At 35.4% G+C, this 23,057-nt stretch overlaps 1 protein-coding gene across 10 annotated transcripts in view; it reads left to right on the top strand.

The window, feature by feature from the left end:
• Positions 1–23,057, top strand: part of LRCH3 (leucine rich repeats and calponin homology domain containing 3) — a 104,698-nt gene that overhangs the window by 44,886 nt on the left and 36,755 nt on the right. For all 10 annotated transcript variants that reach the window (XM_025285469.3, XM_006078499.4, XM_044942808.2 and 7 more), the window contains exons 2-10: positions 283–427; positions 1,997–2,123; positions 2,576–2,681; positions 5,988–6,124; positions 7,341–7,450; positions 13,828–13,921; positions 15,136–15,256; positions 16,757–16,905; positions 21,336–21,412. In XM_025285469.3, the coding sequence (XP_025141254.1) occupies positions 283–427; positions 1,997–2,123; positions 2,576–2,681; positions 5,988–6,124; positions 7,341–7,450; positions 13,828–13,921; positions 15,136–15,256; positions 16,757–16,905; positions 21,336–21,412 (1,066 nt within the window). The remainder of the gene's footprint in view (positions 1–282; positions 428–1,996; positions 2,124–2,575; positions 2,682–5,987; positions 6,125–7,340; positions 7,451–13,827; positions 13,922–15,135; positions 15,257–16,756; positions 16,906–21,335; positions 21,413–23,057) is intronic.

Here is a 23,057-nt window from a genome sequence, read left to right as displayed (position 1 = left end):
AGAATTCGATGGACAGAGGAACCTGGTGGGCTACATGTCTATGGGGTCGCAAAGAGTCAGACCCAACTGAGTGACACCCAAAAGGAACCAGCATTTTCCAACAACAGATGTAGAGGCATATGTTAAGCTGGTTTATTCAATCAGTTAATATTTGAATGTTTACTCTGGAACAAACTCCACAATAGGAACTCTGGGAAATTCTAACAATTATGAAACCTACTTTTTGTTTAAAATTTTTATAAAATAAGTTCCAGGGATTGATTTTAAAATTGCTTGTTTCAGATCTGTCACGAAATCGCCTCTCAGAAATTCCCATAGAAGCATGTCACTTCGTTTCTCTTGAGAATCTCAATTTATACCAAAATTGTATTCGATATGTGCCAGAGGCAATTCTAAACCTACAAGCACTAACTTTCTTAAATATTAGGTAAGAACTTTTTTTTAAAATTTAGTTTTGTGTGGTGTTTTCAATTTTCCTCTTCCCTTTCACTTAAGTTACCGTTATCTGAGGAATTCCCTGTGGTGATCCGGTGGCTAGAACCCCATGCTTCCATTTCAGGGGGCGCAGGTTTCATGCCTGGTCAGGAAACTAAAATCTTGCATTCTTTGCAGCCAAAAAATAGAAATGATACTTTTTTAAAAAATTACATCATCTGTTTATATTAGCAATATCTCTTCATGTTTTTAGGTTAAATTAACAGTATTTTCTGGGTCCCTCTAGTTTCTCCCTTTGTCTTTGCCTTTGCAATAGTTAACAAACTCTAATAAGAGCTGTTACGCTAATTGTCTTGTAGCAGTGGTTCTCCAATTACATTTTCAAATAAATTTCATCAAATAAGAATGGTAGATCTGAAATTATTTTGATTTTTCTGATTATGTATTTTTGTATACTAAGTTCTGAACATATAAATGCATTTATTTAACTCATCTACTCCATTGTTTCACATCTTACAAGACTTCTTTTGTTATTTCATTATAAAAAGTTATAAATGTTGACTGGAGAAAATAAATTTAGAAAAGTAAAGGAAATCCATCTAAATGTGTCTGAATTAGTAGATGAATTTTTCCTTTTTTTTCTAGGCCTTTAGTCGAATTTTTAAATAAATTTTTCCCCTTGTCAAGAAATATCCTTTGGAAATATTTTTTTATATGTAATCATTTTAATGTATAGTTTATATATTTCTAAAACTCATTTTTGCTCTCAGATATTTACTTATTTCAGTTTTTTCCTATAAAAGTAGAACTAGTAGACAGCTTTGTATGTGAATGTCTAATTATTAGATATTAGAAGTTTTAATGGCTCATGATCTGTTAATAAAATCATCAAAAGATCTTACAAATGGGGGCAATTGTTACTAAGGATTAAGATGTTAAATATGCATAAGGAAAATTTTAACTTATTTTTATCCTTATGATGTATTTTTTACTTCCAGTTCTGATTTGTATACTTTTGTTTAGATTAAAGATTTCTTATCTATACTTCAGTTAGTATGATATGTCTAAAATCACAATTTGTCCCTTTTTTCCCATAGAACTATATTTGGTTTGTTTATATACATTTGGTTATAATGCTGTAATGATGAGGCAAGTAAATTATAAATACTCTTAATGTTTATAACTCTTTGGAAAGAAGAGGAGAGGATGCTAGTTATCTACCCTATTTTAAAATAATTTTTTCCTGTATAAATTTAACTGTAATACAATAATATGATTTGTTTATGAGACTGGAGTTTTATGGTGCAAGAGTCCTGTAAACCCTGTGATTTACAGATGAGGAATCTGTGTAAGATGCAGATAAATGCTTTGCCTAAAAAACAAAGCTGACAAGTGACAAACTTGAACTCAAATCTGTTTTTTCAAACTCAAATCTAATATCCTGTTTCTTTCTTGTAAGATTTACATTTGTTATTATACTGAGTGTAGAATGAGAAGGATGGCAATTTTTCTCCCTGAGTGTTGGGCTCTGACTTAGTTCTTTTTCTGCTTACACATTTAGTCGGAACCAACTGTCAACATTGCCGGTACACTTGTGTGAGTTACCATTGAAAGTCTTAATTGCTAGTAATAACAAATTGGTCTCACTTCCAGAAGAAATTGGACATCTCAGACATTTAACGGAACTTGTAAGTGAATATTTCATTTTTTGATTGTTTTATGTATATATGTATGTATATTAAAAAGCAGAAATATCACTTTGCCGACAAAAACCATAGCTTTGACTATATGGACCTTTGTCGATACAGTGATGTCTTTAGTTTTTAATATGCTGTCTAGGTTTATAATAGCTTTCCTTCCAAGGAGCAAGCATCTTTTAATTTCATGGCTGCAGTTACTGTCAGCGGTAATTTTGGAGCCCAAGAAAATAAAATCTGTCACTGCTTCCGTCAGTCAAAAGCCTATACATTTTAAAAATCAAATTCTAGTACAAACTGTGGAATTATTCCTGGACAAAGAATCATAGTATTTTTTACAACCGGTGGGTATTATGTTGTCCAAACCTTGTTTTGCAAATAGTTTAAAGCTGGCAAGTTTGTAATATCAGTACAGTTCTTTACTTTGTATCGTTTTGAAATAGGATGTGAGCTGCAATGAAATTCAAACAATACCTTCCCAAATTGGTAATTTGGAGGCCTTGAGAGACCTTAATGTAAGAAGAAATCACTTAGTACGTTTGCCTGAAGGTAAGAAACTGTGAAACAGTTGTTTTGTTTTTTGCCTTTTTATTTTATCTCTCAGACTGATGTGCACATCAAAAATGTATAAAAGTTACAGCAAGTGTTTGAGATGTAATGATTTATTTAATACATGTTATCTGTTCTGTTATAGATTTTAAAAGCTAGACTTTTCATTGAAAAGCTCCAATAATTGAGTAGTGATGGTAATTTTAGATCCTGTTAACTGATAATGTAGGGTCTCTGGAAGTTTCATTTGGTATAACTACTTAAGAGAAATTTCACATATTTTTGATAAATCATATACATGATTACTGGAAAAACATAGCTTTGACTAGACAGACCTTTGTTGGCAAAGTGATGTCTGTTTTTTAATACGCTGTCTAGATTTGTCATAGCTTTTCTTCCAAAAAGCAAGCATCTTTTAATTTCATGGCTGCAGGCACCATCTGCAGTGATTCTTCCTGCACCAGAGATTCACATCATTCATTCTGAGAAATTGTTTTATATCTGTTTGATAATTTCCTATCTTCTGATTTCTGTTTTCTCTTTCGAGAATTTTTGTTAATTGGATAGTGGACTCTTAATTGATCTTATGGTTTTCTTATCTTTTTTATTGTTCGTTTCTTTGTCATTTTGTTTAACCAGGTGGTAACAGTTCAACTATTTATAGTCTTACCATTCTTCTGAATTTGTAATTTCTGCCATCTAATTTTTCATCTCTAAGAACCCTTACTTTTTGCTGATTTAAAAACAAAATCTTTTCCTTTTTCAGTAATTTAGTATTTTATTTTTCTGAAATTGGAGACATTAGTTCTAGTTTTCAGAGTTTTCTTCTGTTTCCTGTATGTTAACCTGTTTTTTCCTGCACTCATTTTTTTCCTTTGTTTTGCATATTTCAATTTCTCTCTTATATGTTGAAAGCGCTTCTAAATGTTTGTGGGTCATATGCCATTTATACAAAGCTAATTAGAAATTTCAAGTATACTGGGCAGAAATTGTATTAAGCAGTAAGCTGGATATTTTACTGGAGGAAACTCTATATCAGCATCTAAAGGCCTTTTGTATGGGACTATATAGTTTGTCCAGAGAAAGATGTTTTTTTCTTCTACATTGTGTATCTTCCTAACTAACTAATGGGGTAAGATTGGGTAGCAAAGTGCTGAGGTCTTGTCACTAAGTGTGTAGACTTTCACTTAAATCCTCCATTTTTAGCAGGCAACTCATCCTAACTTTCCATTGTGCAGTCCTTGAGTTTAGAGGCTTTCAATTCAGTTTCACTAAAGGATAACTTGTTGATTCCTGTTGTGAATGGAAAGCAGCATGTATAGTTGGGATTGAAAACCTATGCATCTAACTTGTTTTTATACAGATTGTCATCTGATCCTTTTGTTATTCCCACCTTTCTGTGGTATCAGACCTAGTTTCTAAGACTTTCTGTTGTTCTATAAGGGGTCACCATTTCATGCAAAATTGTGCACAGTAAAGGACAGAAACGATATGGACCTAACAGAAGCAGAATATATTAAGAAGAGGTGGCAAGAATATACAGAAGAACTGTACGAAAAAGATCTTAATGACCTGGATAACCATGATGGTGTGATCACTTACCTAGAGACAGATATCGTGGAGTGTGAAGTCACATGGGCCTTAGGAAGCATTACTACAAACAAAACTAGTGGAGGTGGTGGAATTCCAGCTGAGCTATTTCAAATCCTAAGAGATGATACTGTTAAAGTGCTATACTCAATATGCCAGCAAATTTGGAAAACTCAGCAGTGGCCACAGGATTAGAAAAGGTCAGTTTTCATTCTAATTCCAAAGAAAGATAATGCCAAAGAATGTTCAAACTACTGCACAGTTGCACTCATTTAAAATATTAGCAAGGTAATGCTCAAAATCCTTGCAGCTAGGCTTCATCACTGTGTGAACCAAGAACTTCCAGATGTTCAAACTGGATTTAGAAAAAGCAGAGGAGCCAGAGATCAAATTGAAAACATCTGTTGGGTCATAGGAAAGGCAAGGGAATTAAAAAATCTATTTCTGCTTCACTAAAGGCTAAAGCCTTTGTGTGGATCATAACAAACTGTAGAAAATTCTTAAAGAGATGGGAATACCAGACCACCTTACCTGCCTCCTGAGAAATCTGTATGCAGGTCAAGAAGCTACAGTTAGAACTGGACATGGAACAGCGGATTGGTTCAAAATTGGGAAGGGAGTACGTCAAGGCTGTATATTGTCACCCTGCTTATTTAACTTATATGCAGAGTCCATCATGTGAAATGCTGGGCTGGGAGAATCACAAGCTGGAATCAAGATTGCCAGGAGAAATATCAATAACCTCAGATATGCAGATGACACCACCCTAATGGCAGAAAGGGAAGAGGAACTAAAGAGCCTCTTGATGAAGGTGAAAGAGGAGAGTGAAAAAAGCTGGCTTAAGACTCAACATTCAAAAAATGAAGATCATGGCATCCAGTCCCATCACTTCATGACAAATAGAAGGGGAACAAGTGGAAACAGTGACAGACTTTATTTTCTTGGACTCCAAAATCACTGCAAACAGTGAATGCAGCCATGAAATTAAAAGAAACTTGTTCCTTGGAAGAAAATCTATGATAAACCTAGACAACATATTCAAAAGCAGAGACATCACTTGGCTGACAAAGGTTGGTCTAGTCAAAGCTATGGTTTTTCCAGTAGTCATGTACAGAAGTGAGAGTTGGACCATAAAGAAAGGTGAGGGCCAAAGAATTGATGCTTTCGAACTGTAATGCTGGAGAAGACTCTTGAGAGTCCCTTGAACAGAGTGGAAATCAAACCAGAATATTCACTGGAAGGACTAATGCTGAAGTACCAATACTTCAGCCACCTGATCGAAGAGCCAATTCATTGGAAAAAACCCTGATCCTAGGAAAGATTGAGGGCAGGAGGAGAAGGGGGTGTCAAAAGATGAGATGATGGGATGGCATCACCAACTCAATGGACATGAGTTTGAGCAAACTCCGGGAGTTGGTGATGGACAGGGAAGCCTGGCATGCTGTAGTCCATGGGGTTGCAAAGAGTCAGACACGAGTGAGCAGCTGAACAGCAGCAACAACATAAGGGGTCAAATAGTTTGCTTTTCATTAATATTAACATCCCTAAGCACCTAGATTTCATTTTATGACACTTTGCTATATATCGGTTAATCACTAAGAAAGGATGGACGTAAAATACTTAGGTTAAATCAATTATATTTAGATAGAAGCTCATGAAGAAAAAAATGTCTAGCTTTGAAATATCATTGTTTATTTCCACCTTACTTCCCTGCAGAACTAGCAGAGTTGCCTTTGATAAGGTTAGACTTTTCCTGCAACAAAATTACAACAATTCCTGTCTGTTATCGGAATCTCAGGCACCTGCAGATGATCACCCTAGATAACAATCCACTACAATCTCCTCCTGCACAGGTAAACCACAGTTGATTTGAAGTATGTTATAAACTTTTTGGACAAAGGATGAAGTTTAAAAGTTGTAGATTATATGTATTTACTTTTTGTCAGAGATTAAGTTCTTTTAAAATAAATTCACACTCATATGTATTCTTTAAAAGCCTTGAAGTAAATGAGATGGGAGATAGGTAATATTCCAAAAATGTTTTTCCTTTCACTAAATTGACTTTTTCACATTTGAAGGGTTCTTCCTTAAAGTTTTTTTTTTTTTTCCAATTAAGTTTGAGTTATTTCTTTCTAGTAAAACTTAAATGAAGACAATGTAAATGCTACAGACAAAATACTCAGTTTACAGAATTAAAGATCATCAGCGTATTTCTCATGACTGTTGTCTTTGTACCTTCCTGTTTTCTAAAATCTTAAGTTCCTCATTGAGTCAGTTTGGACTGAAATGAAACTACTTAATGAAGTTGTTATAAGGTAGCTTTACATACAGATTTTAGATTCCACAATTTAAAAAGCTTTTTGTCTTATATTTTTCACCGTAGCTTTCCTTACTCTGCAGTTGATTCACCCTTGTACAAGTGTCTATATGGCAGCTGTTAAAGTGTTTGAGTAAACTTCATTAACTACAGAAAGGTCTCATATCCCTAAAGAGTTTATATGTTGATTTGTAGGACAGAAATAAATAGGTGGCAACAGAACTATATATGACTTTAATATTTAATCATTTCCGGCTTTTCTTTCTTACAGGAAGTAGGATTGAAAACATAATTGTGCATGATTGTTGGATTTCTAAAAACAAAAGTTGCCAGTAGAATCCATGGGGAGCAATGCTTTAAATCTCTGACTGTGCCTAACTAGTCAATATAAGTTTACTTGGTATTCTAACAGTGTTTATAATCATGAATTATGTATGTTACTAAAACTTATTAGTGACTAGAAAACAAAAACCTACATTTATATCACTTAAACACCTAAGGTAACAAATGATATAATGTGTTATAATGAGTTAATTTTTAATATTACCATACATACTTAATAGAAATACCTTCTATTTCCAATATACATTAAATAAAAAGCTGACTGTGATTTAAAAGGCAGGGGCTCCTTCAGTTAAAAAAATAAGTAAATTTAAAATTAAAAAAAATAAAAGAAGCAGAAGGAAAAAAGGTTTGGGTACACATATATTTCAGATGAATAATAATTTGTTTCTATATGTTACTTTACTTAGATATGTATAAAAGGCAAAATCCACATATTTAAGTACCTGAACATGCAGGCTTGTAAGATTGCTCCAGATCTGCCAGATTATGATAGGAGACCCATGGGTTTTGGCTCCTGGTGAGTATATTGTATTCTTTCATTTATTATTTTCCATCTCACGGAGAATCAAATAAATGGGACCCTTAAATTTGCCTGATGGTTTGTTTGACCAAAGCAAAATAACCTATTTTAATGTTATTTTTCTCAGAATGCTTATATTAAGTAAAAATTGATTACATAGATGTGACCAAGTATAGTTCTAAGTCAGGGTTTCTTAACCTCAGCACTGTGGATATTTCGAAATAGATAATTATTTGTGGTGAGGACCTGTCCCGTACACTGGAAGATACTCAACAGCTTCCCTGGCTTCTGTAGCACCTTCCCAACGTAACAAACAAAGGTGTCTCCAGTTATTACCAAATATCCTCTGAGAGGTCCTCAGTTGAAAACTGCTGGTCTAAGTGACTTTAATATTAACTAACCTTGGCTCTCCTTTTAACTAACTCTATAACTTAAGGCAACTCATTCAAACTTTCTGGGCTGCATTTTTCACAAAGGGAGTAAAGGTGTTGGATTTGATGGCCATGAACTGTGGTGTTGGAGAAGACTCTTGAGAGTCCCTTGGACTGCAAGGAGATCCAACCAGTCCATTCTGAAGGAGATCAGCCCTGGGATTTCTTTGGAAGGAATGATGCTAAAGCTGAAACTCCAGTACTTTGATCACCTCGTGCGAAGAGTTGACTCATTGGAAAAGACTCTGATGCTGGGAGGGATTGGGGGCAGGAGGGAAAGGGGACGACTGAGGATGAGATGGCTGGATGGCATCACCGACTCAATGCACATGAGTTTCAGTGAACTCCGGGAGTTGGTGATGGACAGGGAGGCCTGGTATGCTGCGATTCATGGGGTTGCAGAGTCGAACACGACTGAGCGACTGAACTGACTGACTGACTGACTGAATGTCATTTTAGGATCTTTTAAGTCTGTGAATCCCTCAGCTGCATATAGCATCGGACTTTTACAAAGGCATTTTCTTGGCATTCCCAACCATTACAGCAGTCTTAAGTAACAGGAATTAAATTCATAAAGTCTTTAAACAGGCAAAATAGGTATCTCAGTGAAGGTGTAATAATATTAATAAACTTTACTCAAGAGAACCCTTTAGGCATTCTCTTAGAATTTGTCACATTTTACGTAAAAGCACAGTCCTAACCTTCTTAGTGTCCTAACTTAAAACAGATGAACAAACTTCTATTTTATTAGAGTTTCTAAAAGCAGACATATTAAAAATACAAAAATAATTCAAAGGAAAAAATAAAACCATAAAAAGCAGATGCATATTAACAAAATTCAAATTACTGATAAATTCTGAAAGAAAGATTCCAAGTGAAGACATAAGGGGGCTTTAAAGGTATTCGTGTCTCACCATAGCTTAAAAGCTATGTCAGTTATAAGTATTCTTTTATTTTATATGGTATTTCATAATTTTAATAAGGTTTTTAAAAACAATGAAGCTCTAGAAACGTAGCAGTTTGACATCACCAGACATATATGTAAAGTACCCTTCATATTTTAGTAATATTTTAAGTTATTACTATATTTTAGCACTGTACAGTAATTGGTGCTACTTAAGAAAATGCTAAGATAAGAAAATGCTAAAATGCTATTTAAGATACTGCTAAGATTTTCCCAGTAAAGGGAAATACATATAATTAAAATTTTTTAAACTGTATTTTTAGCTTTCTCTGCCTAAAGTCTTCAGAAGCAGCTTTGTAATGATATTCGGAGTTTTTTGGTCTGGCTTTTAGACTGCAGATTTGTATAGACTGAAGGACATTGGGAACACCAGCTTTAATCTAGTTGTTTTGATTTAGTATACTTAAACAAGTACAGGGAGAAATTATGCATATGCATAAAATATTCCTACCAGAACATCCTCAGTACTAGCACTTTTAACTCTGAGAAGACTAAAAGCAGGTATGTGGTGTTAAGGAAGACAAAATGATTTCGAAAAGATGGTGGGGGAGGTGGAGATTAGGTCTTACAGTGTGCTGATCTAGGTCTGTCTTAGAGGAAGAATTTTGGCAGTGGGGAAGATATGAGGAAAGCCAGACCACTAATACCAAGAATTTTTAAATTTTCTCCATTATTTCCTTTTCATTTCTTTTTCCTCTTACCTCACTTCATTGCTTAAAATATGGAACTCTTACGTCTTATCTCTAGAAGAAAGTTTTGTTTTCCCTATTTAAATATTTCTAAAAGTTTCTACTCCTGTACAGTTTAAAAAAAAATGTACAGCAACAAAAAAAGCAGCTTTTAGAGGACTTTAATGGTAGTCCAGGAGTTAAGACTCAGCTCTTCCACTGCTAGGGTTTGGGTTTGATCCCTCTTCTGGGAACCGAGATCCCATATGCCACATGCCATGAGGTACGGGCAAAAAAGTAAATAAATAACACTAATCTTTTTTTTTTAAGTAGTTTTTATTTTATATATACACTAACTTATTTTCTCAAGGAGTTAGTAACCCTTGCAAAGGAAAAGTTTTTCTCTCCTGAAGTAGCAGAGTAGGAATATTAAACTGCTGCTGTTGCCTTGAGGTTTGAGTGTGAGAAGATGAATAGTGATTACTGGGTGTGTGTATGTGTAATGATTACAGGGCACACCTGAAGAAACCAAGGAGGAAACATCATTACCTCTTTGAGCAGTGAGCTTTGATTGAGGGCTGCAGTGCTGGTTACAGAATCTTTTTCTCTCTGATTCTGTCCTTAGTTTTGAGGACTAAGAAGTCTTCGCCTTATTTCTTTGAATATTGCGGTCTTTATTACTTTCCTTTTAAAAAACAGATACAAAAAATTCCTGGGAAGAGATTTGTGTTTGCTAAAAGATATAAGAAGGCTTGAGTTGATAGAGAAAGTTTTCCTAAATGGGAGGTCTAGATAGCATAAACATATCATGTTTCTCAAAGGAATTCATAATTACAGATCTAATATATTCCAATCCCTATATAATCCCTAATTATGCTCAAATAGATTATCCTCTGCATATTCTATTTTTCCAGAGTTATGTTACTGTATTTGTGATTATTTCAGAATATCCTATAAGTTTATATATATATATATCAATATATATGTTGTGCATGTGTATATATATATGTATATAAAAGAAAAATATTTCCTTCAGCTCCTCTTGCACCAACAAATGAGACGTTGTACTTTCATGTCCTTTCTTATTAAGGTACAGATTAATAAGATTGCATTGTAGTTATCAGTGCATTTATTCAGAATGCAGTCATAGAGTTAGAAGGCCTTTGTTCTAGCTCTGAAACTTTGTACTATTGGGCAGTTTTCTATTTATTTTTGGCTGTGATGGGTCTTCGTTGCTGCATGCGGACAGGGCTACTCTCTAGTTGTGATGTGCAGGCTTCTCATTGCAGTGACTTCTTTTGTGGATCACAGGCTCCAGGTGCATGGGCTCAATAGTTGCGGCTTGTGGGCTCTGGAGCATGAGCTCAGTAGTTTGGTACATAGGCCTAGTTGCCTCAAGGCATGAGAAATCTTCCCAGACCACGGATTGAACTCGTGTCCCCTGCATTGGCAGGCAGATTCTTAACCACTAAACCACATAGGATCTTCACTGCATCATGTGGGCTCAGTAGTTGTGGTCTTTGGGCTTAGTTGCTCCAAGACGTGGGATCTTAGATCCCTGATCAGGGATTGAACTTTAACCCCTGCATTGCAAGGTGGATTCTTTTTTTTTTTTATGGTTGTGCGTAACTTTTATTTATTTATTTATTTTTAATATAAATTTATTTATTTTAATTGGAGGCTAATTACTTTACCAGTGGACCACCAAGCAAGTCCCTCAAATGCATTGCTCTTTCCCTGTACCTTAAATTCTGATTCATTGTGACACAGCAACTTTTTTAAAGTTATGTACACAAACTGTAAGAATACATGGAATACAAAATTTGATACCAGAAGAACACTACATGCTTTAAATTTGTACCATTGAAAGTTATTTTTCAGTCTAGGCCATCTTATTAAATAAAATGCTAACAGACCAATTTTTAACATAGGTTTTGTCATGTTTTAGACTTTAAGCTAACTTTAAAACTATGTTTAAGAACAAGCAAAAACTAAAGCTTTTATAGCTTTAGAAGAAAATGTAGAACATCTTTGTGACTTGGGGAATGCAAGGATTTCTGAGGACACAGAAAGCAGTAACCATTAAAAAAGAAATGATAAACTCAATTTAATGAAAATTAAAACCATCTATTTATGAAAAGAAACTGTTAAGAAAATAGGCAAACCACAGACTGAGGGAAATTATTTGCAAAATACATTTAAAATAATAGACTTGCATCCAGAGTGTATAAAGAATGTGCCAGTCCTGTCTGACTCTTTGCAACCCCACCAGGCTCTTCTGTCCGTGGGGATTCTCTAGGCAAGAATACTGGAGTGGGTTGCCATGCCCTTCTCCAGGGGATCTTCCCAACCCAGGGATCGAACCAGGGTCCTCCTGCATTGCAGGCGGATTCTTTATCAGCTAAGCCACCATAGAAGCCTGCAACTTGATGTTAAAAAGACAAACAACCCAGTTGAAAACTGGACAAAAGTCTTGAATAAACTTTACAAAGAAAGATACATAATTGATCAGTAAGCACACAGAAAAGTGCTTAACATCATTAATCATCATTGAAATGCATATTAAGTCACAATGCATATCCACAAGAATAAAATTAAGACTGACAACAGCAAATGAAAGGATGTGGAGCAACCAGTGCTCTCATGTTGCTTATGTAATGTAATTTGAGTTGTAAAAACGTAAAATCAGAACATCCATTTTGGAAAGTTAGTTTGGCCGATTTCTTTAACAACTTTATTGAGATAAAATTTACCCATTTTAAGTGTCCAATTTGGTGAGTTTTGGTAAATGGGTACAGTCACAAAACTACCAACACAATCAAGATACGTATTTTTTTAAAAATCACCCTCAGCTCCAGGCAGTCACTGGTCAGCTCTCTGTCATTTGCCTTTTCTAGAATTTCATAGAAATGAAATAAAATATATAGCGTTTTGTCTGTGGCTTTTACTTAGCAAACTGTTTTCATGATTATTGATGTTGTATTTTTAAATGGGCCAAAGATTTGAACATACATTTCATAGAATAAGATAAGTAGCCAATAAGCACATTAAAATATTAAATATCACTAGTCATCAGAGAAATACAAATTAACATCACACTTTATACCCATCAGAATAATAACTAAAATTAATGACTGGCAGTACAGTGTTGACAACTGGAACTCCAGTATATTGTTGTTGGGAATTTAAAATGATTCAGCTACTTTTGAAAACAGATTGGCAGTTTTTTAAGTTAAACCTGCACTTACATATAAATTCATTCATCCAGGATGAATTCACTGACATGACAAGAATTTCACTGACATGATGCCAAGTATAAAAAGTACATACTCCATTTTTGTGCATTCTAGAATAAGCAGAACAAATTACCCCAAACTTAGAGGTTTAAACAACACAAATTTATCATTTTATGGTATAGGTCAGAAATCTAAATTTTGGTCTCACTGAGCTAAAATTAAGATGCTGGCAGTGCTCCATTCTTTTCTGTAGATTCTGAGTAGACTGTGTTTCCTTGCCTTTTTCAACTTCTAGAGGTTGTGTGCTTTCCTTAGTTTGTCCCTTCCTCCATCTTTAAATCAGCATTGTATCCTCCTCTTCTTTTTCCCTCTTAAACATTCAAGAGACCTTGTGATTACATTGAGCCCATTCATACAGTTCAAGATAATCTCCTTATTTTAAAGTACTCTTACTAGCAGCCTTACTTTTATCTGCAACCCTAATTCCCGTTTCCAATGTAAAGTAACATATTTACAGGTTTCAGGGAGTATATCTTGACATCTTTGAGAACAATTATTTGGCCTTCTATACTAATTTAAAGTAAAAAAAAAATTTGGTAGTTGCTTCTTAGTTGATGAGGTGAGGAAAGTTGACTGGAAAGGGATGTGTGGTAATTTTCTGGTGAAGTAGAAGTGTCCTGTATCATGATAGGGGTGTATGTTACAAAGATGCATTCATTTGTCAAAGGTTTGTGTATTTCAGTGTATATAAATTTTACCTTAAGAAAGAGAGTGCTATTAAAAACAAAAATAATGGAGAGGGTCATCGGGAATGGCTAGAGGAACAGATGAAGTAAGAGTGTTGATATTTTTGAAGGTGGATAATGAGGACATGAAAGTTCATTATTCTCTTCTAACTGCTTTCTTTGAATTTGGAGTTTTTCATACTGAAAAGTTAAAGGAGTACTCACTTCATTCTAAGCAATTAAGTCCCTAAATGCCATGAAAATATTTATTACTAAAATTGCATCTATTTCAAATGTTAATTTTTAAAGTATCAAACTTCACAATAAGAACTAAAGTTTCTTTTCGGCAGCCATGAAGAACTGTACTCAGGTCGTCCCTACGGAGCGCTTGATTCAGGTTTCAACAGTGTGGACAGTGGTGATAAGAGATGGTCAGGGAATGAAGTAAGTGTTTATTGTACTTGTTGCAACTTCTGATTAAGAGGAAGTAAAATGATGAAAATGGAAAGTGTCTTAATTGGACTCAATTTCTTGTTATGTAAAATATAGAAAAGCCAAATGAGGGGTAAAACTCCCACATAGTCCTGTCACTCAGAAATGGTATTATGTTTCTTCATCGTCTTTTTAGCATATTGTGTTTTACATGTTTGTTACCTCATTGTCTCGTATAAATCATTTTATATCCTGGAAGATCTTAATGGGAACTGAGCCAGTTACATGGGAAACCTAAAATTTTGAGTGCCTGGGTAATCTTGAGCAGAGAGGGGTAGAAGATCTGCTAGAAGGTGAGAAAATAGAACTATAGGCTGATGGGTACTAAGATAGGAACCTGATGAAGTTATCTACATGCTCAAGATAAATAAGTAACTTTCTCAGCTAATTATATCATTTTTCTCTTTTGTTTTAATTATTAGTATTATGTTTTCTCTCTTTTTAAATTACTAAGGGATAATATTTTAGCTATAAATTAGGTTAAATGATAAAAAGATTTTGTTAGCAAGACTGGTAGTATACCATTTTTAACATTGTTTTATTTGGAGTCTAAAGCAAATTAGTTTTAGAATACAGCTCATTTGTCATTTGAAATTGCTTGGCTATTTGTGTGTGGTTGGGTGTGTACATGATTGTGGCAATATCAAAAAAGATACTTTTTTGGGGGGGCTACACTGGGTCTGTGTTGCTGTTCTCAGCGTTTCTCTAGTTGTATCAAGCAGGGCCTACTCTCTAGGTGTGGTGTGCAGGCTTCTCATTGCAGTGGCTTCTCTTGTTGCGGGAGCACAGGCTTTAGGGCCCGTGGGCGTCTGTAGTTGTGGCTCCTGGGCTCTAGAGCATAAGGTCAGTAGTTGTGGCACACAGGCTTAGTTGCCTCACAGCGTGCGGGATCTTCCTGGATCAGAAATTGAACTGTTGTCCCCTGCATTGCAAGGCAGATTCATAACCATTAGACCACCAGGGAAGCTCCATTTTAACCATTTTTAAGTGTGCATTTCAGTGCCATTAAGTACATTGATATTGTTGAATAATATGTACATCTTTGTAGATGCATCTCTGGAATTATTTTGCTCTTTTTTAAAAAATATAAATTCTGAGTTTATGTTATAAATGCCTTATCTAAAATTTGAAGTGATTTATTTTAGTGTTTCTGCTATTTTTTTAAGCCTACAGATGAATTTTCAGATCTGCCTCTTCGAGTAGCAGAAATTACTAAAGAACAAAGACTACGAAGAGAAAATCAATACCAGGAGAATCACAGCAGTTTAATAGTAACAAATGGTGGAGGTAAACATGATTCCTGACAACATCCAAAATCTTTTTTATCTCTGACTTTTTAAACGGCCTTTTCACATCCATTCCTTTTATTTGTATATCTGTAACTTCTTCCATTCTTTTTTTAGAGACCTCCCTCCTCTTCTCATATGATTAGAAAAAAAAAATGTTTTCTATTAGGACTAAATTTCAATTTCTCTATGTTTTCAGGCTTGTAATTAAAATATGTTTTTCTCTTTATTTGGGGAGAGAACTTTACTAAGTTCTCTGGAATACTAAGTTTACTAATAAGTTTATCTGGAATAGACCTTTGCTAATCTTTTTTTTTTTTTTTTGGCTGTGCTGAGTCTTGGTTGCTGCGTGGGCTTTTTCTCTAGTTGCAGTGATCATAGACTGCATTTTACACCAGCTGCATGTGTGGGCTTCTTGTTGCACTGGCCTCTCCAGTAGCAGAGTGTGGGCTCTAAGATGCTCAGACTTCAGTAGTTGCAGCAAGTGGGCTAGTAATCGTGGCTCCTGGACTATAGAGTACAGGCTCAATAGTTCTGGTGCACCGGCTTAGTTGCTCCATGGCATGTGGGAAATTCCTGGATCAGGGATCGGACTGGTGTCTCCTGCATTGACAGGCAGATTCTTGACCACTGAGCCATAGGGGAAGCCTGATCTTTGCTAATCTTGATTTAACCATGATCTTCTTAGAAGTATTCTCCTTTTTAAAGATTCTCTTTGTGGTCATTGTGTGACCTCTTTTAGAAATTCAGTGTATTCTTGATGTCTGCCTTGTCTTTCATCTGAAATTGTGCTCTTCAAGGGCATCTGAATCTTATTTATGTGCTTCTCACCCCAGAGCATTTTGAGAAGCAAAAATTCCTCAAATGATTCCCTTCCATCCACAAACTGCTGCAACATACCTGCAATACTGACCTCTAAAAAATATTTTTCTAAATAGAAAAATCTTTTTTTTCTAGTAATGGATAGCAGTTACAATAAGGGGAACAGTCATCAGTATCTGTTTCTTTATCACCAAGTCTTTCCTCCTGTCTTTTCACTTTTATTTAGAGTTAATTGTGGTAGGTTTTCTGCCTAATTCTTCAAAGAGATATAATTAAGCCCCAAACCTAAAACATCCAAAAAATGAAACAAAACCTAAAAGAAGATATACCCTTCAACGTTAAAAAATTATTCTTCCTCTTTTTGTCTCACAGAGTCAAACTTGTTTAAAATAGTCAAGAGCTAGCCAAAGAAAAAAGAAATACTAGAGGTCTAAATTCCAGTAATTACCATCAATTACTGCATTCTTTATAGTGAATCAAGACTAGGGCTTTTCTTTAGCCTGTTATTGTGAGTGACCATGGACTAAATGATAAAGACTTACGTAATTTAAACTTATTCTTCCCACTTTCATAATAGAAAATGTTAAGGAAAAGGAAAGAATGCAATTTAATGGTTTTTGTTGGCTGTCTAACTTGAATTTTTTTTTGATGTGTGTGTGTGTTTGTGTCATATGGACAGTGGAACATGAACTGGATCAGATTGACTATATTGACAGCTGTACTGCAGAGGAAGATGAGGATGAGGTGAGACCACACAAGGGCCTGGACTCAGACAGCCTCAGTTCACAGTTTATGGCGTATATTGAACAACGACGAATCTCTCATGAGGTAGTATACACGTTTAAACCTAAATTTGTTGCCGTCCCCTAGTAAAAACAATTTATGATAGTCTAAATTTCTGTCATATCAGTGATTTGTTGGTTTAGGCTCAATTATTTGTTTTATTATCTTTAGTTCCAATTTTATTACTTTTTCAAACTATTTTTAAAATCAGACAGTAGTCTTAAGTAAAGTTGAGATTTATTTTTCAAATAAAAAGACAGATTTCAGAATTAAGAAAAGTCCTAAGAAAATGCAAAGGAATATGATGCTTTTTATTGTTATTCTTAATGCTTTTTTATTAACTGATAAATCATAGTTTGGTCAGTAATTAAGAATTGAACCAACGGCAGACTTTTGGAGCAACATACAAACTCAACCATAGAATTTTCATGATGAGCTTAATTATATTGGTGCTTTTATGCTAAGTCACACAGAATATAAATTGTTTGCCATTAAAATTCCTGGGTGTCTGTTATAGTGGAGCATTGAGTTGCCTTAGAAAACAAATGAGCATTCAGCCCACTGCGAAGTCTCTGCCAGTTCCCCAAGGGTCTCAAGTAGAAATAGCATTCTTCAGTGTATCTAGTCAGCATAATAAAATGGCTCCACTTCAGTGTGTGTGATATTAATGTCTGGAGTTGGTCCCAGGCTCTGAGCAGGGATTATTTGAGAAACACTTGGGGCCTTTTTGAAGAATGATGTATTTAAGTCTTTTAGAAATAGCAAATAGTCACTTCAAGTGGGATATGTTATAGAGTGTTATTATCATTCTTTTAAAAAAAAAAAACTTGGTTTTCCTATCTGAAGACTTTTGAACACAGTATTTTTTGTTGGTTCAAAAGACACTCTTGTATTTAAAGTTTGATAAATACGTTATTCCCCCCACCCCATATCTGAGGGGAATACATTCCAAGAACACCAGTGGATGGATGGTACTGAGCCCTATATGTACTATGTTTTTTCCTATACATACATACATACCTATGATAAAGTTTAATTTATAAATCAGGCACAGTAAGAGATTAAGAATAATAACTAAAAATAGTTGCAACAGTATACTGTAACAAAAATTATGTGAATTTGGATGTGTGCACACTCACGCTCTCTCTTATTATCTCACTGCACAAATTTAATCCCTTTCCCATCTTAACTAAGCATGCATTTACACACACTGTGGGTGTGTAACGTTTGCAGTTTGAAGTGCAACAGCAAAACTAGCATGAATGTCTCTTTCCTTCTACACAACTTCACAGATGGAAGCTTTGTTCTTACTGTAGATCTTACCTTAGAATTCAGTTTTTTTCTTTCCTTATTAATTCAAGAACTTTCACCTTTTCACTTCAGTGAAGCATTTTACGACTTCTCTCAGGCATATCTGAATTACCAACATTACTACTTTTGTACTTGGGTCCATTATTAATAAAATAGGATTACTTGTACACAAGCACTGCTGTACTGCGACAGTCTGATAATTGAGAGAAACTTAACTGAGCCAGCTACTAACTGACTAACAGGCAGGATACCCTGGTGAAAGGGATGATTCATAACCCAGGTGGGATGGAGTGGGACAGCTTGCGATTTTACCACACTGCTTAGAATGGCATGTAGTATAAAACTTACAAATTGTTTGTTTCTGAAACTTTCCATATAATATTTTTGGATCAATGGTTGACAATGGGTGACTGACATCTCAAAAGGTGAAACCAGCCAATAATGTCCATTGCTGTGAATCAAAGTCCTGCAGCCTACAGATAGCAATGTGTACAGTTGATTAATGAAACTACTTGTGGTTCAGGCTGTAAGCATTTCTGCTAGAGCAAAGGGCATCTACTTGGCAGTAAAATTTAAGTTAACAACGCCCACATTATAATCTTGGGGAATCCTTTTTCTTTTCTTGTAGTCTTTCTCTTTGACTGTTTTATGGTTAATTATCCTGTGTAGATGAGATATTTCTACTAAAAGTGAAAATGCCCGTTATACTGCTGGTGAAAAATTGTAATATCATTTCTTTAATCCATTATATTGGCTAATTTGTAATATGTTTTTTGATTCCATCTACCTATTACATATAGTAGTCTTTATGATTCTGTTGTAAGGCTCTTTAGGACTTTTATGTCATAAGGCTTTTGAAGCTTGGCATATATAAAAATCTGCCTGCAATACAGGAGACCCAGGTTCACTTCCTGGGTCAGGAAGATCCCCTGGAGAAGGAAATGGCAATCCATTCCAGTATTCTTGCCTGGAAAATCCCATGGACAGAGGAGCCTGGCAGCCTACAGTCCTTGGGGTCGCAAGAGTCGAACACGACTTAGTGACTAAACCACCACCCATATATAAAAATAAAATGAAGCAGTATTATTTTAAATGGTTTAATAACCAGTGAATAAATATTTTTTTATATTCTTGGATACTACCTAAAAATGGGTTGTTAAAAAGTATTTGGGATTTTAAACACTCTGCTATTATTTAAGGTTTATCATAATACCTGTCACATGCATAGAAATATTATGACAAAATAGGGTATGGCTTATAGACTGTAACATATTTACTTTTTTAATTAAACTAATGTTACATTCATTTTTGTCATGAAAATTTCATGTACCTCTTGCAGTAATTTTAGGTAATCACAGCATTGTAAAACCTGGGTGCTAAGTCACTGATGGTAGCATACTAAGAGAGATTTCTGTTTACTTAAAAACTTAAATTAACTAAAATTAGAATAAATATTCTCTCATCCAGATTCTAGAATTGTGTCTCATTTAATATGATCCTTATGCCCAGACTTTACAGGAATCAGCCTTAGCCCTTTGAAGTAATTCACCTAAGATTTTCTAGTTATGTGTGATGTACCTGTTTCTTGGACATAGACTGTAAAATCAAATAAAATTTGATTTTTGATTTTTAGGGGGGATAAGTTGGGTTTTTGTCCCTTCTAGAATACCCATTTTGATGATTTTCTTTGGTGCTCAAATAGGATTATATTGTTTTTATAGATTCTCATTTGACAAAATACATGGTGTCTCTATCTTTGATTTATATTTTTCAGTATATAAACCATATAACTTAAAGCAGTTACATTTTCATCAATAATTTTTTTAAATGACCTTTACCCTGTGTGTTTTAGTCGTTCAGTCATGTTCAACTCTTTGTGATCCCATGGACTGTAGCCCGCCAGGCTCCTCTGTCCATGGGATTTTCCAGACAAGAATACTGGAGTGGGTTGACATTTCCTTCTCCAGGGGATCTCCCCCACCCCCACAGATCAAACCTACATCTCCTACATTGCAGGTGGTCTCCTACATTGCAGGCAGATTCTTTACCACAAGCCAGCAGGAAAGCCCTAATTAATACCATCATGCTCGTGTTCAATTTGCTTTAGTCGTGTCCAACTCTAAATACTGGAGTGGGTTGCCATTCCCTTCTCCAGGGGATCTTCCCCATCCAGGGATTGAACCTGGGTCTCCTGCATCTTTTGCATCACAGGCAGATTCTTTACTTCTGAGTTACCAGGGAAGCCCCAATTAATACCATATTTTGCCATAAACAAATTACATTTGAACTTCCCTGGTGGTGCAGTGATTAAGAATTCACCATGCTGTGCAAGGGACACTGGTTCCATCCCTGGTCCAGGAAGATCCCATGTGTTGCCGAGCAATTAAGCCGGTACATCACAACTGCTGAGCCCATGTGCTGAAACTACTGAAGCCAGCACTCCTAGAGCTTGTGCTCTGCAACAAGAGCGGCTACCTCAGTGCGAAGCCTGCACACTAGAACAAAGAGTAGCCCATGCTCCCCGCAAGTAGAGAAAGCCTGTGTGCAGCAGCAAAGACCCATCATAATAAATGGATAATAAATAAATAAATAATAAAAATAAGTAAATAAATCTTTAAAGAAAAAGGAAGAAATTACTTTTTACTTTGTCTTGATATTCTACTATCATCCCCAGGACTATTTGTCTAACATAAGTACAATTTATGATGATGATGAAGTAAAGAAATGTAGTCTCCCCAGTGAACTTCCTATTACCAGGAATAGTCAAGAGAGGCTGAGCAAAAGTCAGGATAGGATCGGTAGGAGTTCCTGTTCTAGAGGAGAGTTTGTGCTTAATGACCTCTAAGATTCTTTCCAACTTTCACATCTTATTGTTTTGTAAATATTACTGTATGGTCATTATAAATCATAAAATACAGTGAGAAGAAAATCTACATTTTTAAAAAATAAATGTTTTTGGATTGTGTACAGTCTTCTGTTTATCAAAGCAGTAATATAGCCTATAATTCTTCTAAACGTGAAAGTTCACATTCCAAGATTTTGTTAAAATATTTTTAGTGTAATATAATATATTGATCCCTAAATTCCATTGAAATGTAAACTGTGTAATTACACTTTTCTGGATACATGTGTTAAATTGATCTGTCTTTCTGTTTTTGGCCTAGGGTTCACCAATAAAGCCAATACCCATGAGGGAATTTCAAAAAACAGAAGACATGAGAAGATATTCACATCAAAATAGGTTTGAAAAACCAATGCTAGTCATTTTGTCTTAAAACTGGGTAGTAAGAGCATGAAATAATTTTGGTTTTATGTATATATATGTGTAATGAAGGTGTTTAGATACTGCTGCTGCTACTGCTGCTAAGTAGCTTCAGTCGTGTCCGACTCTGTGCGACCCCACAGACGGCAGCCCACCAGGCTCCCTCGTCCCTGGGATTCTCCAGGCAAGAACACTGGGGTGGGTTGCCATTTCCTTCTCCAATGCATGAAAGTGAAAAGTGAAAGTGAAGTCGCTCAGTTGTGTCCGACTCTTAGCGACCCCATGGACTGCAGCCTCCCAGGCTCCTCCGCCCATGGGATTTTCCAGGCAAGAGTACTGGAGTGGGATGCCTTTGCCACTACGTGTTTTAAATATGATGTATTTAGAGCTAAGAGGAATGTACATTTGTGCTCTAGAATAAGAAGTAAAACTGACTTACTGATTCTAAATTCGGATTACCTAAACCTTTATCTGTATAATTATTTGAAGATAAGTAATAAAGTTTATCGGAGAAGGCAGTGGCACCCCACTCCAGTACTCTTGCCTGGAAAATCCCATGGACGGAGGAGCCTGGTGGGCTGCAGTCCATGGGGTCTCTAAGAGTCCAGCACGACTGAGCGACTTCACTTTCACTTTTCACTTTCATGCATTGGAGAAGGAAATGGCAACCCACTCCACTATTCTTGCCTGGAGAATCTCGGGGACAGAGGAGCCTGGTGGGCTGCCGTCTCTGGGGTCGCAGAGTCGGACACGACTGAAGCCACTTAGCAGCAGCAGGCGCGATAAAGTTTATAATGATGTACCTGGATTTATGCATAAATAGAGCTGCATGAATTTCAGGAGTCCAGCGATTTTACTTAAACTTTTGATTAGATGACAGAACAACAGAGAAAACAATATATTCTTCATTCCCATCTCAGTTGAAGTAATCTTTTATCTATAATTACTGCCTCACAGGATATTTCTAAACTTAGCTTGACCATTTAGAGTACTGCTGCTGCTGCTGCTTTTTTGTTTTCTCAAGAGTACTGCTTCTTATTCTTGAACTCCAAAAAGTTTCTTATCATAAACTGTATCACAATCGTTGAAAGATTCTCAGCCTTTGGTTTTTTTTGCTTCTTTTTTTTTTTTGAAATCTTAAAAAAGTAGGCTTGATAAATCTGTTCTTAAGTAACATTAAATGTGTTGTGTAGAAAGTGTCATACATCATTCTTTACTTATACTTGACAGGATATTAAAGTTGTTTAGAAGAATGAGCTATAGATGAATAAAGAAACTGTAGGGAGAATAATGAAAGAAAGAAATCTTATAACGTGGTCTTTTTAATCTTATTAGTTCATGAAGATTTAGACACATTTCATGTCTTTGAAATTTATCTCAAAGTGACTTTTTAGTTGCCAATGTGTCCCTTTACTGAAAATGTGGTTATTTGAGATTCCAGTATCATGCGGGCATTTCTTGTTACATTTCCCCATGTTGGATAGACCTCTGCTTTATTTTTGGCACCTCCTACCTTCTGTGTCCATCATAAGTAAAGCTCAGGATTTTCAGGATATGGCATACACCCTCAAGGTGAAAGCCAGCTTTTTGCTCAGTTGCCTTACTAAAGTTTTAGTTTTCTGAC

The sequence above is a fragment of the Bubalus bubalis genome, chromosome 1 (genome assembly GCF_019923935.1).
Source record: "Bubalus bubalis isolate 160015118507 breed Murrah chromosome 1, NDDB_SH_1, whole genome shotgun sequence".
NCBI classification, from domain to species: domain Eukaryota; kingdom Metazoa; phylum Chordata; class Mammalia; order Artiodactyla; family Bovidae; genus Bubalus; species Bubalus bubalis.
This window is presented reverse-complemented; position numbering and strand designations above follow the sequence as displayed.